General features: G+C 37.9%; 3 protein-coding genes across 3 annotated transcripts; all 3 read left to right on the top strand.

Moving 5' to 3' along the window:
- The first annotated feature begins 111 nt into the window (after positions 1-111).
- Positions 112-3,950, top strand: LOC308405992 (rano class II histocompatibility antigen, A beta chain-like). The gene is made up of 6 exons (XM_080896803.1): positions 112-241; positions 402-668; positions 775-1,056; positions 1,956-2,066; positions 2,145-2,170; positions 2,269-3,950. The coding sequence occupies exons 1-6, from the start codon at positions 145-147 to the stop codon at positions 2,293-2,295; spliced, it is 810 nt and encodes a 269-aa protein (XP_080752929.1). The 5' UTR covers positions 112-144; the 3' UTR covers positions 2,296-3,950.
- Positions 3,951-4,713: 763 nt separating this feature from the next.
- Positions 4,714-7,139, top strand: LOC308405470 (H-2 class II histocompatibility antigen, A-U alpha chain-like). Its single transcript, XM_080896145.1, has 4 exons — positions 4,714-5,063; positions 5,567-5,830; positions 5,919-6,200; positions 6,290-7,139. The coding sequence occupies exons 1-4, from the start codon at positions 4,982-4,984 to the stop codon at positions 6,430-6,432; spliced, it is 771 nt and encodes a 256-aa protein (XP_080752271.1). The 5' UTR covers positions 4,714-4,981; the 3' UTR covers positions 6,433-7,139.
- Positions 7,140-7,612: 473 nt separating this feature from the next.
- On the top strand, positions 7,613-11,432 carry LOC308406200 (H-2 class II histocompatibility antigen, E-S beta chain-like). Its single transcript, XM_080897069.1, has 5 exons — positions 7,613-7,713; positions 7,904-8,164; positions 9,901-10,182; positions 10,299-10,409; positions 10,656-11,432. Exons 1-5 carry the CDS (start codon positions 7,656-7,658, stop codon positions 10,679-10,681), a joined length of 738 nt encoding a protein of 245 aa, XP_080753195.1. The 5' UTR covers positions 7,613-7,655; the 3' UTR covers positions 10,682-11,432.
- The last annotated feature ends 737 nt before the right edge of the window (positions 11,433-12,169 follow it).

Raw genomic sequence — 12,169 nt, 5'->3', positions numbered from 1 at the left:
GTAATCTTTATGCAAAATAACTGAGGAGGGAATATGAGACCCACTGACATTATGAGCACTGAAATCAAAACAATACATTTCAGGAACTCAACTTCCTGATTTTTACAACTCAGTGCCAACTTTAACCACTGCTGTCTAGGTGTGATGATTCAGTCACTCTACTCTTATTTACCAGACAGCATGTCTCATACTCACAGTTTTCTTCCTTTCTTTGTGCTTTTGCTCGTCTTTTCCACAGAAGGTAAGTTAGACTTTTTATTTATACTGCTGATCAAAGTGATACAACAGACTCAAATAGCTACTTAGCAGCTATCTGTTTAGCTGTAGCATGTGATGTGTGATGATAGGATATACATTTAACTAGCCATATTAACTACTGTTTGTTGGAAAACATTTTTCAGGCGCTCTCTTTGGATATTATGTGGCTCATTGCCAGTTTACTTCCCCTGACGGCCACGATGCCATGTACGTGGAGCAGTTTTACTTTAATAAGGTGCTAGAAGGCCAATACAACAGCAGTGTGGGGAAAGTAGTCGGTTACACAAAGAACGGAATAAAAGTTGCAGATAAGCTCAACGGTGACCAGGGCTTTATGAAACATGAGGTATGGAAATCAAACCTTTGCAAAAGAAATGTCCCACTGATTTATGATGAGCTCCAGAATTCAGGTAATTTTCACAAAACATCACAGCAATTATCTCAAAACTGTCTCTCTTTCTTTCTGTCTACAAACAAAGTCAAGTTTTGTTTTAATGACTTGTATGTTTCCTCTAGTCGAGCCCTACGTTTGGCTGAGGTCTGTGGATGCAGCAGACAGCAGACATCCAAGCATGCTCGTCTGCAGCGCGTACAACTTTTACCCAAAACAAATCAAACTAACGTGGCTCAGAGACGGAAAGCAGACAACAACTGATGTGACTTCCACTGAGGAGCTGCCAAATGGAAACTGGCTCTACCAGATCCATTCCTTCTTGGAGTATACACCCACACCTGAGGAAAAAATCTCATGCATGGTGGAGCATGCAAGCCTCATGAAGCCCCTGATATATGACTGGGGTAAGAGAGTATTTAATGCCACCTGTATCTGAGCTTTAGATTTGAAAATTACACAGTATTTCATTAGTTACTTCATTTTACAGGTTTGCACATCTAAATCAACTCAGTGAGAGCTTAAACATAAAATATAGTTAGCTGATACTAAATACAACTGAACCAAATGCAAATTTTCTGCTTTTTGTTTGCGTAAAACAAGAAACTTGTCAGCTTAAGACAAGAGATGTTATAAAAGGTGTTTCATGCTATTTTGGACATGTTATCTTAAAGCAAATTTACTTAATAATAAGTAAATTCCACTTACATTTACTCCAAATGATTTAAATACATTTTTCTACCGGTATTTTCAGTCAAGTCAAATTGATAATCATTCAAATGTGACTTTGCGTTATTCTTGGATCTATACAATCAACATTTTTCAGCATGTATTCAATTTGACATTTTATGAGAAAACATCAACGAGGAATTCACAGAGTAGAAGGCTGATTTTGCCACACATTAAAAACGGCCGAGAGGATTTAGCGACATAGCAGTGATGTGGTTAACACTGTCACCTCACAGCAAGCAGGTTCCTGGTTTGAAACTCCTGGTTGGCCAGGCCTTTCTGTATGCAGTTTCTCCCTGTGCGTGTGTGGGCTTCCTCTAGTTACTCCAGCTTCCTCTTCAAGTCCAAAGACAAGCATGTTACTCTAGGTCAGCTGGTACTTCTAAACTGGCCATCCACATGAGGAAGATTAATAAAATACTGCATGAATGTACAACACATTGTAGTCTAATGCACTTTAGAGTTATTAATAAAGTAAAAGTATTGTCATCTGATTGACTCATGATTCATATATTTGATATATATCAGTCTAAAATATGTAGATGTAATCTGCTGCTGCTGATAAATGTGTTTTCAGAACCATCGCCTGACTCAGGGAGAGATAAGATTGCTGTTGGTGCAGCAGGGCTGCTGCTGGGTTTGGTGTTTTCAGTTGCTGGGCTCATTTACTACAAGAAGAAATCCAGTGGTGAGAGATTCTTTCTAATAAACATAAAACAATACTTGTGATAAGATTTAATGATAAAAACGTTGAACCTTTCTGCAGGGCGGGTCATGGTGTCAACAACCGAGGTAGATGTTTATATTTAACAGTTATTTTTCCATCACTTTGAAACAGATGTGGAAACATCTACCAGACTATAATAAATCTCTTTTTCTTTTTTCTGCAGGTTTTATACCCCGATGACACACTTTGAGTCGGAGCAGCCTTTTGGATTTCACTGAGATTTTGGTTCTGATTATGTAAAACGTTGTGGTCGACTTGCTTGTCCTTAAACTGCCGTCTGAGCTTTTCACAGACGCACAGAGACTCACATCATCCACATTTTCTCCTCACACTGTAAACTTGATCCAAACTCTGAATCACATCAGCTGAGCTTCCACCAGCAAACAGCTGTGTACTGTTTCCTGTCTGCTTCACTTTGGAAAGAAGAATTTAAAAAGTGAATGTAATATGATGTTTTGTTTTTTTTACCTTACTCTACCGCCCTCAAGTGGCCAAAAATCAGTTAATGCAGGTAAACCTTCAGCACATGTCGAAAATGGCAGCTGTAAAGCACTGCGGGGTGAAAACAGGAAATGGGCAGTAAGGGCATAATAATCACTAATCACATGGCAGCATCTTAATGCACTTAGGCATGTAAACATGGTTAAATCAAAAGGGAGACAGGTGATTTAACCAACTTGAGTACTTCAAAAACTATTGATGTACTGAGATTTTTCCAACTGTCTCTGGGGTTTTACAGAGGATGGTCTGAAAAAGAGAAAATATCCAATCAGCGCCAGTTCTTTGGGTTTAAATGTTTTGTAGATGTTAGAGGTTGAGAACAGAATGGCTTTGGGCTCATAGGAAGGCCTCAGTAACTAAAATAACCACTCGATACAACCGAGGTTTGCAAAACAAAAAGCACTGCAGCAGCAGAAGCCCACACCGAGTACCACACCTGTCAGTTAAGAACAGGAACAGTTCTTACAGGCTCAAAAGTGGACAATAGAAGATTTGAAAACTGCTGCCTGGTCTGATGAGTTGATTTCTGCTGCAAAATTCAGATGGTAGAGTCAGAACGTGGTGTAAAAAACATGAAAGCCTGGATCCACCCTACCTTGTATCAACAGTTCAGCCTGCTGGTGGTGTAACAATGCTTGTGATATTTTTCCAACAGTATAACCATGGTGTACCTTCTGCTGGCTGCTTCCACCAGGATAACACACCATGTCACAAAGCTGAGATCATCTCAAACTGTTTTCTTGAACACAAAATTTAGTTCACTGTCCTCAAATGGCCTCCAAGTGAATAGATGTCAATCCAAAAGAGAACCTTTGGTATGTGGTGGATCAGGAAATTCTCTGAGGCATCTGTGCCATCAAACATTAAAGCAGCTCTGAAGGCGATGTGATACTAGTAAGTTATACCTTATAAAAAGGCTGCTGAGTGAAAAATAATGTGCTTTTTGCAAATAAAACAAGCTGTCCCCAGTTAGAAAATATACAAATAATTCATACATAAATACAAATTTCCTTATTGTAAAAACTTGATACGTTATAGTAGGAAGACTAGCCAACAGGGGCAGTGATACAATGTAATATTCAGCCAGAAAACCAGTCATGTGGATGTTACTTTGATCCTTAATGTAGATTAAACATTGATGCAGAGCATTTACTGTCAGTCAATAACATTCGCTGTTGGCAGTGAATTCTGTCCAGGATGACACACCCTGCCACACCGAAAATATAGTTCGGGAATGATTTGTTTGATGTCTTTGTTCTGAAACAGCAAGTCCAAAAATAAAGAAAAAAATTCAATGAAGAGCTCCAATAAGAATTTATTTTGCTTTAACTTATTACTATTCACTATAAAACACTGTAAGCTGGTTAAACTTAAAAACGTAACTCTGCTGTTGCTTGGAAATGTTTTCAAGGAAGTAAACTTTTTTAAAAAAGGAACAGACTTTAGGCTAATTGCAGTCAGGTTTGTCAGTAATCACTGGATCAGCTGTTCCATCAAAGTCAACAAAAAACCGACAAAGGCAGAGAAGAAGCAGCCAGAAACCATGACGTAACACTGCAGTGAAAGGAAAGTTCACTACAGATCTCCTTTGGAAATATTTAAGAAAAATGGAAATGCCTCCAGTGTGTCTGAAAGTACACAGGGCATTTTAGTGAGAACATGAGAAATCCACAGGGACCTGTGAACCCTGCAACTGTGGACACTCACTTCATTCATTATACACCACTTCTGCTTTCAGGGTTTTTACTACTTCTGTATACTTAAAAAATTCAAACGTACAGATTTCTGTGGCTTAACGTGGATAAAACCATCATCGTTTCATTATTATTAAATGAGAACCACAATTTAGGAGTATAGGAGACACAGATTTTTCTCTCTAAACTACAAGAGGGAAAGGATTTTATACCCATATGTGTGTGCGCGCATGTGTGTGTGTGTTTATAAGCAAGGTCTTCAGCTTATAGTGCAGTTTTGTTTTCTTTTTTTTGACGGTTCCTCTTTTTTGAGGAAACTAAACATGTGACCCATCTTAGAACAAAAACCTCAGAATGAGCTTCAACAGCAGGATAAGGAAGCCGGAAAGTATTGAAATGTGGAGCAGAACTGCGGTAAAGCCGAAAAGATGGTGTAAAAACTTTCATAACATCATGTGAATTTCGGAGGCAACTTTTCTGTATGACGGTGAATGCACGAAAGTTATGTAGCTACTGGCAAACGATCTCTCTGAGGTATCTCGCCTGTTCAACCGGTTAGACTGCTGCATTACCATCAGTGGTCATGTGTTAAGAAGGTGTAGCTGGGCTTTATTGTTAACTGACCCTGAAAGAGATCGTAGTTTGCATTTTGTTCAGTTTGGACCAGTGGGGGAATTTCCAATGATGGCCACCTGCAGCTCACACATGAGGCGCTCTGCTCTCGTTATCCTGCTGCTCAACAGCTTCTGCGTCTTCTCTCAAAGTAAGGATGAATTTCTAATTTACTCTTTTACTATAAACTCATACTATTCAATGTATGTTTGAATTTTCTCAATTTGTCTCCTTCTCAAGTCATCTGGTAACTTGAATTTTCTTGTTCACTAATACTACTGTGAGGTTAACAATAACACCCCAGCTTCACTGGCATGTATTTCATCACTGCTCTTCGTGATGCAGTCCTATTTTTCTGTGTAGTATTATATTAGATCATTAACTGCACTGCATGAGGTTAGGATTGTGCTTCCACCTGGGTTCATTCATGCGTTAACCTGCATTACAAGCCGGACACTCTGGAAACACATGATTTGATGTTATGAAATGTGTTACATGTTTCCTTTATTTTCCTTTAGTTTGTTATTTAATACTCCTGTCTTACTCTTTATATTTTATGTACAGTGAAAATAAAGGGCTATTCTGTTCTATTCTGTTCATACTAATACATTTATTGTTATTCTCTTGTTTGCATTTTTTTGTCTTTTTTCTCAGTTTCACATGAAATTACCTATGTCGTGGCCTGCTTTGTTGATGGGAGAACTGAGGCACAGTTTGAATTTGATGCTGAGGAGCTTATGTATACAGATTTCGAAAGACATGAAGTTGTATACACGGTGCCCCGGTATTTTATATTTAACCCAAGTGAAACATTTCAGAATTTGAATGTATATAACAATGCACAAAAAGCCAAGAGAGCATGTCCAGCACTTCTGTCATACTGGACAGTAGAGGAAAAAAATCCACCTGAAGATAAAGGTAAAGGATTTTTATTCTTGTGTTAACTTCATGTTGTAACATTGCTGATAAGATCTGATGATGTTAATTGTGTTTGATCCTACCACAGACCCCCCCGCAAGCATTCTTTACCCTGCAGATGAAGTCGAGCTGGGAGTTGAAAACAGCCTGATCTGCTTTGTGAATTACTTCTATCCACCTGACATCAATGTTACTTGGACCAAAAATGGTCATCCAGTGTCTGAGGGGGTGTTGCTCAGTCGGTATTTTCCCAATAAAGATCAAACCTTCCACCAGTTCTCAACTCTGGTGTTCACTCCAAGCGAGGGCGACATTTACAGCTGCACCGTGGAGCACTCGGCACTGGAGACACCCCAAACAAGAATCTGGGGTAAATATTTGCCCTAATGAATAAAAATAAAATGAAAAGATTTGTTTACTGTAGTCAGTAATTATGTTCTTTTTTTTCTTCTTCTGCAGAAACAGAAATAATGAAAAGCCATGAAAGTCATGGACTGGATGTTTTCTGTGCAGTGGGCCTGACTCTGGGCCTGCTGGGAGTGGCAACGGGAACATTTTTAATTGTAAAAGGACTTGAAAACAAAAAACAATATCTATCTTAGAGATTCCACACATGAAAATCACACAAATAAACAACAAAACTGGGGCACAAAGTCATGGTTCATTCAATAAACAATTCAACAATTAGGTCAGTCCAAAGGTTTAAAATTAACTGTAATGAAACAGTATCCACTAATCACATCCAGTCTTTATTGTGAGAAGTGTTTCAGATTCACACAGGAAATTCAAAAGGCCATTTGACTTTTTATTTCCTTATTTAAATTGCTGCTGTTTGCTTGGGGTGTTGCAGCACTTTTAGTTAACATGTAGTCATTTTCTGCAGTAGTAGCTCTGCAGTGTAGTGGTTTGCACATTCTTCTAACAAGCAGAAGATCTCTGGTTTGATCCTGGCATGAGACACAAATCCCTTGGGGGTTGTGTCAGGAAGGGCAGAAAAGTTTGCCAAGTAAGAGATATGGAGTTGCTGGCTGTGCTTCAGACACAAAAGCAGTGAGAAGTAGCTTGTTATTATGAATTTTAAATAAAATGTGCTAAAACAGAGTCTCTAGGAGGCAGCAGTAAAATGCAACAAGGTTTTCTCAAGTAGTGAAGACTGGATTAATATGTTTGCATTATATGCACAATAAATATAGTTTGCCGTAGCTGGGCAATGAAGCTAATTTTTGTCTGTAACCAAACACCACCTTTATTGTTTATGTAACTTTGATTGTTATTTAATCTTCTTTTCTATACCAGCAAAATAAAGAAATCTTTGTTGAAAAAAATGACTGTTGTCTTTCAGCTCTTTATCTTTGGTTCCAAAACCCGTAAAGCTCTGATGTCCCATTAAATAAACACATCGGCCATTAAAATCAGTATTATTACAAATAAATAAAAACATATTTCCTGATATGCTATAGATATAGATATAAGCTGCTAGCCTGCTAGTGTTCAGATAAATGCAAAACCAATAAGTTTAATAAAATCAAATATAAATCTTTTTAGTAACTTCAGACTTGAGAAATACTTGTTTTGGGTTGTGTTTAGTAATTCAAACAAATCAGGGTTAACTGTGGATATTACATAAAAATTACGGCTTGTCTGTGTTTAAAAAAAGCTTTATTGTCTGCACAAATCTGACAATAGAAGTAAATCATGTCCCACAGAGCACCACGCCTACTAAAAGCCTGCATAACAATACTGTTGCTCAATCTGGCGATTCACTTCCTTCTGCAACAAGATCAGACTTCTTCCTATTTTCATTCGTGATTCCTATTTTTTCACCATGCATATTCGCTGCACTTTACTGCTAACAAGTGTGTTCCTCTTATTTTCAAGAGCAGGTAGGTAACTTCAAGATAATAGCTGTTTATCGGTCTTACAGTAAAAATAAAAAAGACGTTTGATTCATTTGTGTTATTTAGTAAACACAAGCTAACGTTTAAGATTGTCGAACTGGCGCTTGCGTTGTGTGTGAGAAGACAACACACATGAGCATTTCAGCATCAGCTAATTGTTGACTTTGTGTTACAGATGCTTACTTTGGTTACGGTGTGGTCCGTTGCCTGTTTACTTCCAAAGATGATGTTGTTTATCTGGCACAGCTCTACTTTAATAAGGTGCTTCAGGGTCAGTACAACAGCACTTTGGGGAAATATGTCGGCTACACAGAGAAAATGAAAGAAATTGCAGATGAACTCAACAAAAACCAACGTTTCTTAGAACAAGAAAAAAAGAACGAACAGAAGTGCAGAACCAACGTCCCGCTAGTGTTTGATGTGCTTTCAAGACCAGGTGAGCATAGAAAAACTCTGAAACTCTAATGATATTTTAGATTCCAGCAGCCATTGATAGTTACACTTCTTATTTCTGTGATATCAATAAAGCACTAGGTAACAGCTTGGTGCTCTACAGGGACTTTCCCTAAAATGTTTTTTAAGTACGTGAGAAAAAGATTGCTGGTGACTGAATCAGTGACTGAATCCTGTGACTGGTAAGTTTTTGAAAATTACTAACAGTGCTGCGGTGTTTTGCACTGTCGCCTCACAGAAAGAAGGTTCCTAGTTTTAACCCAACCTGTGGATTTGTGTGGAGTTATCATTACCTCCCTGTGTTCAACTTCCTTATACACTCCAAACTGATGAATTACTGATGAATGAAAATCTCTCCTGATTTGTGCGCCATCTCTTTTAAATGTTGAAAGTGAAAACACTTCCATAAAGGAAACAACCCTGCATGCTTAGTTACTGCTCTTCAGCCCTCTTGATGCATTTTAGGAATTAAGATGTCCCTCTGTTAACCCTGGTCACGAGCAGGAAGACGGATGGACAAATTAGAGAAATGAGAAAACCCTAGACTGAAAGTAAACAGCTCAGAGGACACGAAAGAAAAAGCAGTTCCCGAAATAAAACAGTTAGTCGAAACAACAGAGCTAACAGAATTCATGACCAGGAAACAAGGAGACAGAATGGCGAGGAATATCAGCGAAAATTCGAAAAAACATACCAAAAAACAGACAACCACTGAACAGTCAGGGGTGAGGGAAGAGAGCCAGGACAAAAGACACAATGTGGAAGAGAGCCAGAGATAAACCTGAAGATCTGAAAGCAATGATGCAGCGTAGTTTATTAAATAAGGGAATGTTCCGAGTGAAAAGATCCAGCCCAAATTATAAGCTTAATCAAACAGAGGGTTTTACTGGGAATACTGTTAAATGTTTAATGCCACCTTTCCCACACGATCCAGATTAATGTGGTGGGTGGGGTCTTTTACATTTTGAGAGAATTGAGTCTACTAACAGGTTAAATGCAATTTTGAGACGGTCATTATCAGCATATACATGGATATTAAAATGACCTACTATAATTATTTTATTAGAGCTGAGGACTAAATTAGAAAGTCTAAGAATTCACCTAGGAACTGTGAGTAAGGGCCATATGAATGATAGTTAACAGCAAATAAAACTGAGTTTTCCGATTAGAGTTTACAATGCTAAGAGTTCTGCTTTCAAATGAAATCTAAGAAGTTGTAAATCTGGATCTATTCAAAGCTTTAGTGGAAGATTGCTGCCACTCCTCCTCTTTGGTCTGTGCTTTGAGGATTCTCACAGTTAGTATTGCTCAGGGGTTTGATTAATTTCAACTATCTGCTGGAACCAAGTCTTTGTAATAGGAGCAAATCAATATGTTTGTCAATTATCAAATAATTTACTCACAGGGGCTTAGAAGACAGAGACCTAATTTTTAATACTACATATTTAACTGTTTACTCTTTAGTGCACTTGAGGGTGCTTTGTTGTGCTTTCTTTGTGAATTTTTTTCATTTAAATCTGATTGGTTTGCTTTGCTTTTTGCCCGACTGGTAACACGCCATCTTCTATCGGAATAGAGGATTACAGGAAAACTGAAGCTCCAGAGAAGGATATAAGGCTCATTACAGAAACTGTGTTATTGCTGCAATGCCTAATCAGTGTTAATTGATGGTATTTAATTTTATACCAAATCGTTCTGACTGTCTGTTCTTTCCACAAGTTGAGCCCACAGTCAAGCTGAGGTTAGCTGAGTCACCAGAAAGTGAACATCCAGGCATGTTGATGTGCAGCGCGTACAACTTTTATCCCAAACAAATCAAACTGACATGGCTGAGGGACGGAAAGGAGGCAACATCTAATGTGACTTCCACTGATGAACTACCCAACGGAAACTGGCTCTACCAGATTCACTCCTACCTGGAGATTATACCCAAACCTGGAGAGAACATTAGTTGCATGGTGGAGCATGCCAGCCTCATGGAGCCCAAATTTTATGACTGGGGTAAGACAGTGAAAGGAAGCTTATTCTTGGACCTCATCCTGGTTTATGATGTTATTAAATAAGACTTATTAAATTCACAGTTTAGAAATGTAATATAGTGATACATGTGTTTTCAGATCCAACATCCGAGGCAGAGAAGAATAAGATTGCTATAGGTGTAGCAGGGCTGCTGCTGGGTTTGGTGTTTGTACTCGGTGGAGCTGTTTTCTACAAGCGGAACACTACAAGTGAGAAACATGACAAACGTGACCTCCTTAATGTCTCTATCTGTAACCTGAGCAATTATATAAGTACATTTAAGGAATAACTTTTACTTGCTCTGTAGGTAACAAGCTGTTCACTCTAACAGTCATTATTTCCACATCTAACTCTACCGCACTTTGTAGCAGCTGCAATTTTAACACATTAACACAAAATTATTGTTATTTAAAACCAATACATTTTAACTCTGTCTTCTTGTTATTATTGTATAGGCCGGATATTGGTGCCAACAAGTTAATCTACCTGTTTGGAGGTACTGTCCGAAGGTGGAATCATCTAAGAAACGATGGCAGCAAATGGAAAAAAGTCAATTTTGAGTTTGCCAACTGGGAAGACACTTATAATTTGTGCATTTAGACTGGAGAATTCAGAAATATTCAGCAAAAAAAGGAAAAAAAACATATGACTTAAGACTTTTGTTTATAAAACATCACAACTAAATTAACAATGTAACTAATGATTTAATTTATTTATTTAGATTTCTCAGAGTGTGGGCTGTAAATGTTCATGTTGACAGAGATGCTGCTGTTTTGAAGGTCTACTTGATTGTGAAATGTTTTATTAATATTACTGAAAATGTTAAAAATATATATCTGGGGCTTGGATAAAAGAGATATATTTTATTAATCTAGTCATTCAGTTATTCTAACAAGCTGATTTATTTATAGACTTAATGTGAAACTGCATCGTGCAATATGTTCTTCATTTTCTTGTTCCAGCTGTTTTAACTTAAAGATTTCATGCTTTTCTTTGTCAAGTGTGAACTGGATACCGTTGGGTTCGTAGGGCCCAGTTGTTCAAAAGCAATGTGGCAGGATAAGGATTATTTGATGTGAAATATCAAAATTAACCTGATCCCAGCAGGGGGCTGAATTTGGTCTGGACTACAAAGGAAAAATGAAACAAAAACTCAAAAGGAAAAGAAAAATAGAACTGGTATACTAAGTTTTTTTCACCACTATTTTTACATTTTGTATTAAGTGGTATATTTATAAAATAAAATATATTACCCTACATAATTGTATTGATGATGCCTTCTTCATAAGTTTTAAATATATAAAATATATGATAAACTGAGTTGTGTGGTGAAGTCATCACGTTAACGTTAACTAAAAAAGGTTATGAATTAAGAATTTTAAAGGTAATCACAGTAGGTAATAGTAAAATCATTAAAAACTTAAATCTATGCATATGATATTAATTTTTGTTGCCATCTGCTGGTCATTTTTTAGTTTAGTAAGTCGGGCCCGTCGCAGTAAAGACAAACAGTGCAGAACATGTGTTGCTGCACAAAAGCAATCAGAGATGTTCGTGTTTGTGAAGCATGGTGGCAGTAGCATCATGGTGTAGTCCGTCTCAACAGCAGAGGCTGAAGTTTTTACAGTAGACACAGCAGTGACCTCAAGGCGCTTTATATGAAAAGCTAAACCATACAATAACACATACAGAGAACAACCCAACAATCATATGACCCCTTATGAGCAAGCACTTTTGGGGATAGTGGGAAGAAAGAACTCCCTTTTGTCAGGAAGAAACCTCCAACAGAACCAGGCTCAGGAAGGGGCAGCCATCTGCTGCGACCAGGGTGAGGGGAGGAAGACAGGACAAAAGACATTAATTAATCAGTCAATCAATCAATTCAATGCATCATGGGAATCCCCCTAGCAGTCTACACCGGATCCAGGCCTAACTATATGCTTGGCAACAAGGAAAGTTTTAAACCTAA

This window comes from Rhamphochromis sp. 'chilingali', assembly GCF_963969265.1.
Source record: "Rhamphochromis sp. 'chilingali' genome assembly, chromosome: 11".
Lineage (NCBI taxonomy): Eukaryota > Metazoa > Chordata > Actinopteri > Cichliformes > Cichlidae > Rhamphochromis > Rhamphochromis sp. 'chilingali'.
Note: the sequence above shows the minus strand (reverse complement) of the source record. Positions and strands in the feature narration are given on the sequence as shown.

Coding starts and splice junctions, on each gene's coding strand:
- LOC308405992 (XM_080896803.1), top strand. CDS start 145: ATGATTCAGTCACTCTACTCTTATTTACCAGACAGCATGTCTCATACT. Junction 242..401: donor GCTCGTCTTTTCCACAGAAG/GTAAGTTAGACT, acceptor AACATTTTTCAG/GCGCTCTCTTTGGATATTAT. Junction 2,067..2,144: donor CTACAAGAAGAAATCCAGTG/GTGAGAGATTCT, acceptor ACCTTTCTGCAG/GGCGGGTCATGGTGTCAACA.
- LOC308405470 (XM_080896145.1), top strand. CDS start 4,982: ATGATGGCCACCTGCAGCTCACACATGAGGCGCTCTGCTCTCGTTATC. Junction 5,064..5,566: donor CTTCTGCGTCTTCTCTCAAA/GTAAGGATGAAT, acceptor CTTTTTTCTCAG/TTTCACATGAAATTACCTAT. Junction 6,201..6,289: donor ACCCCAAACAAGAATCTGGG/GTAAATATTTGC, acceptor CTTCTTCTGCAG/AAACAGAAATAATGAAAAGC.
- LOC308406200 (XM_080897069.1), top strand. CDS start 7,656: ATGCATATTCGCTGCACTTTACTGCTAACAAGTGTGTTCCTCTTATTT. Junction 7,714..7,903: donor CCTCTTATTTTCAAGAGCAG/GTAGGTAACTTC, acceptor TTTGTGTTACAG/ATGCTTACTTTGGTTACGGT. Junction 8,165..9,900: donor TGATGTGCTTTCAAGACCAG/GTGAGCATAGAA, acceptor TCTTTCCACAAG/TTGAGCCCACAGTCAAGCTG.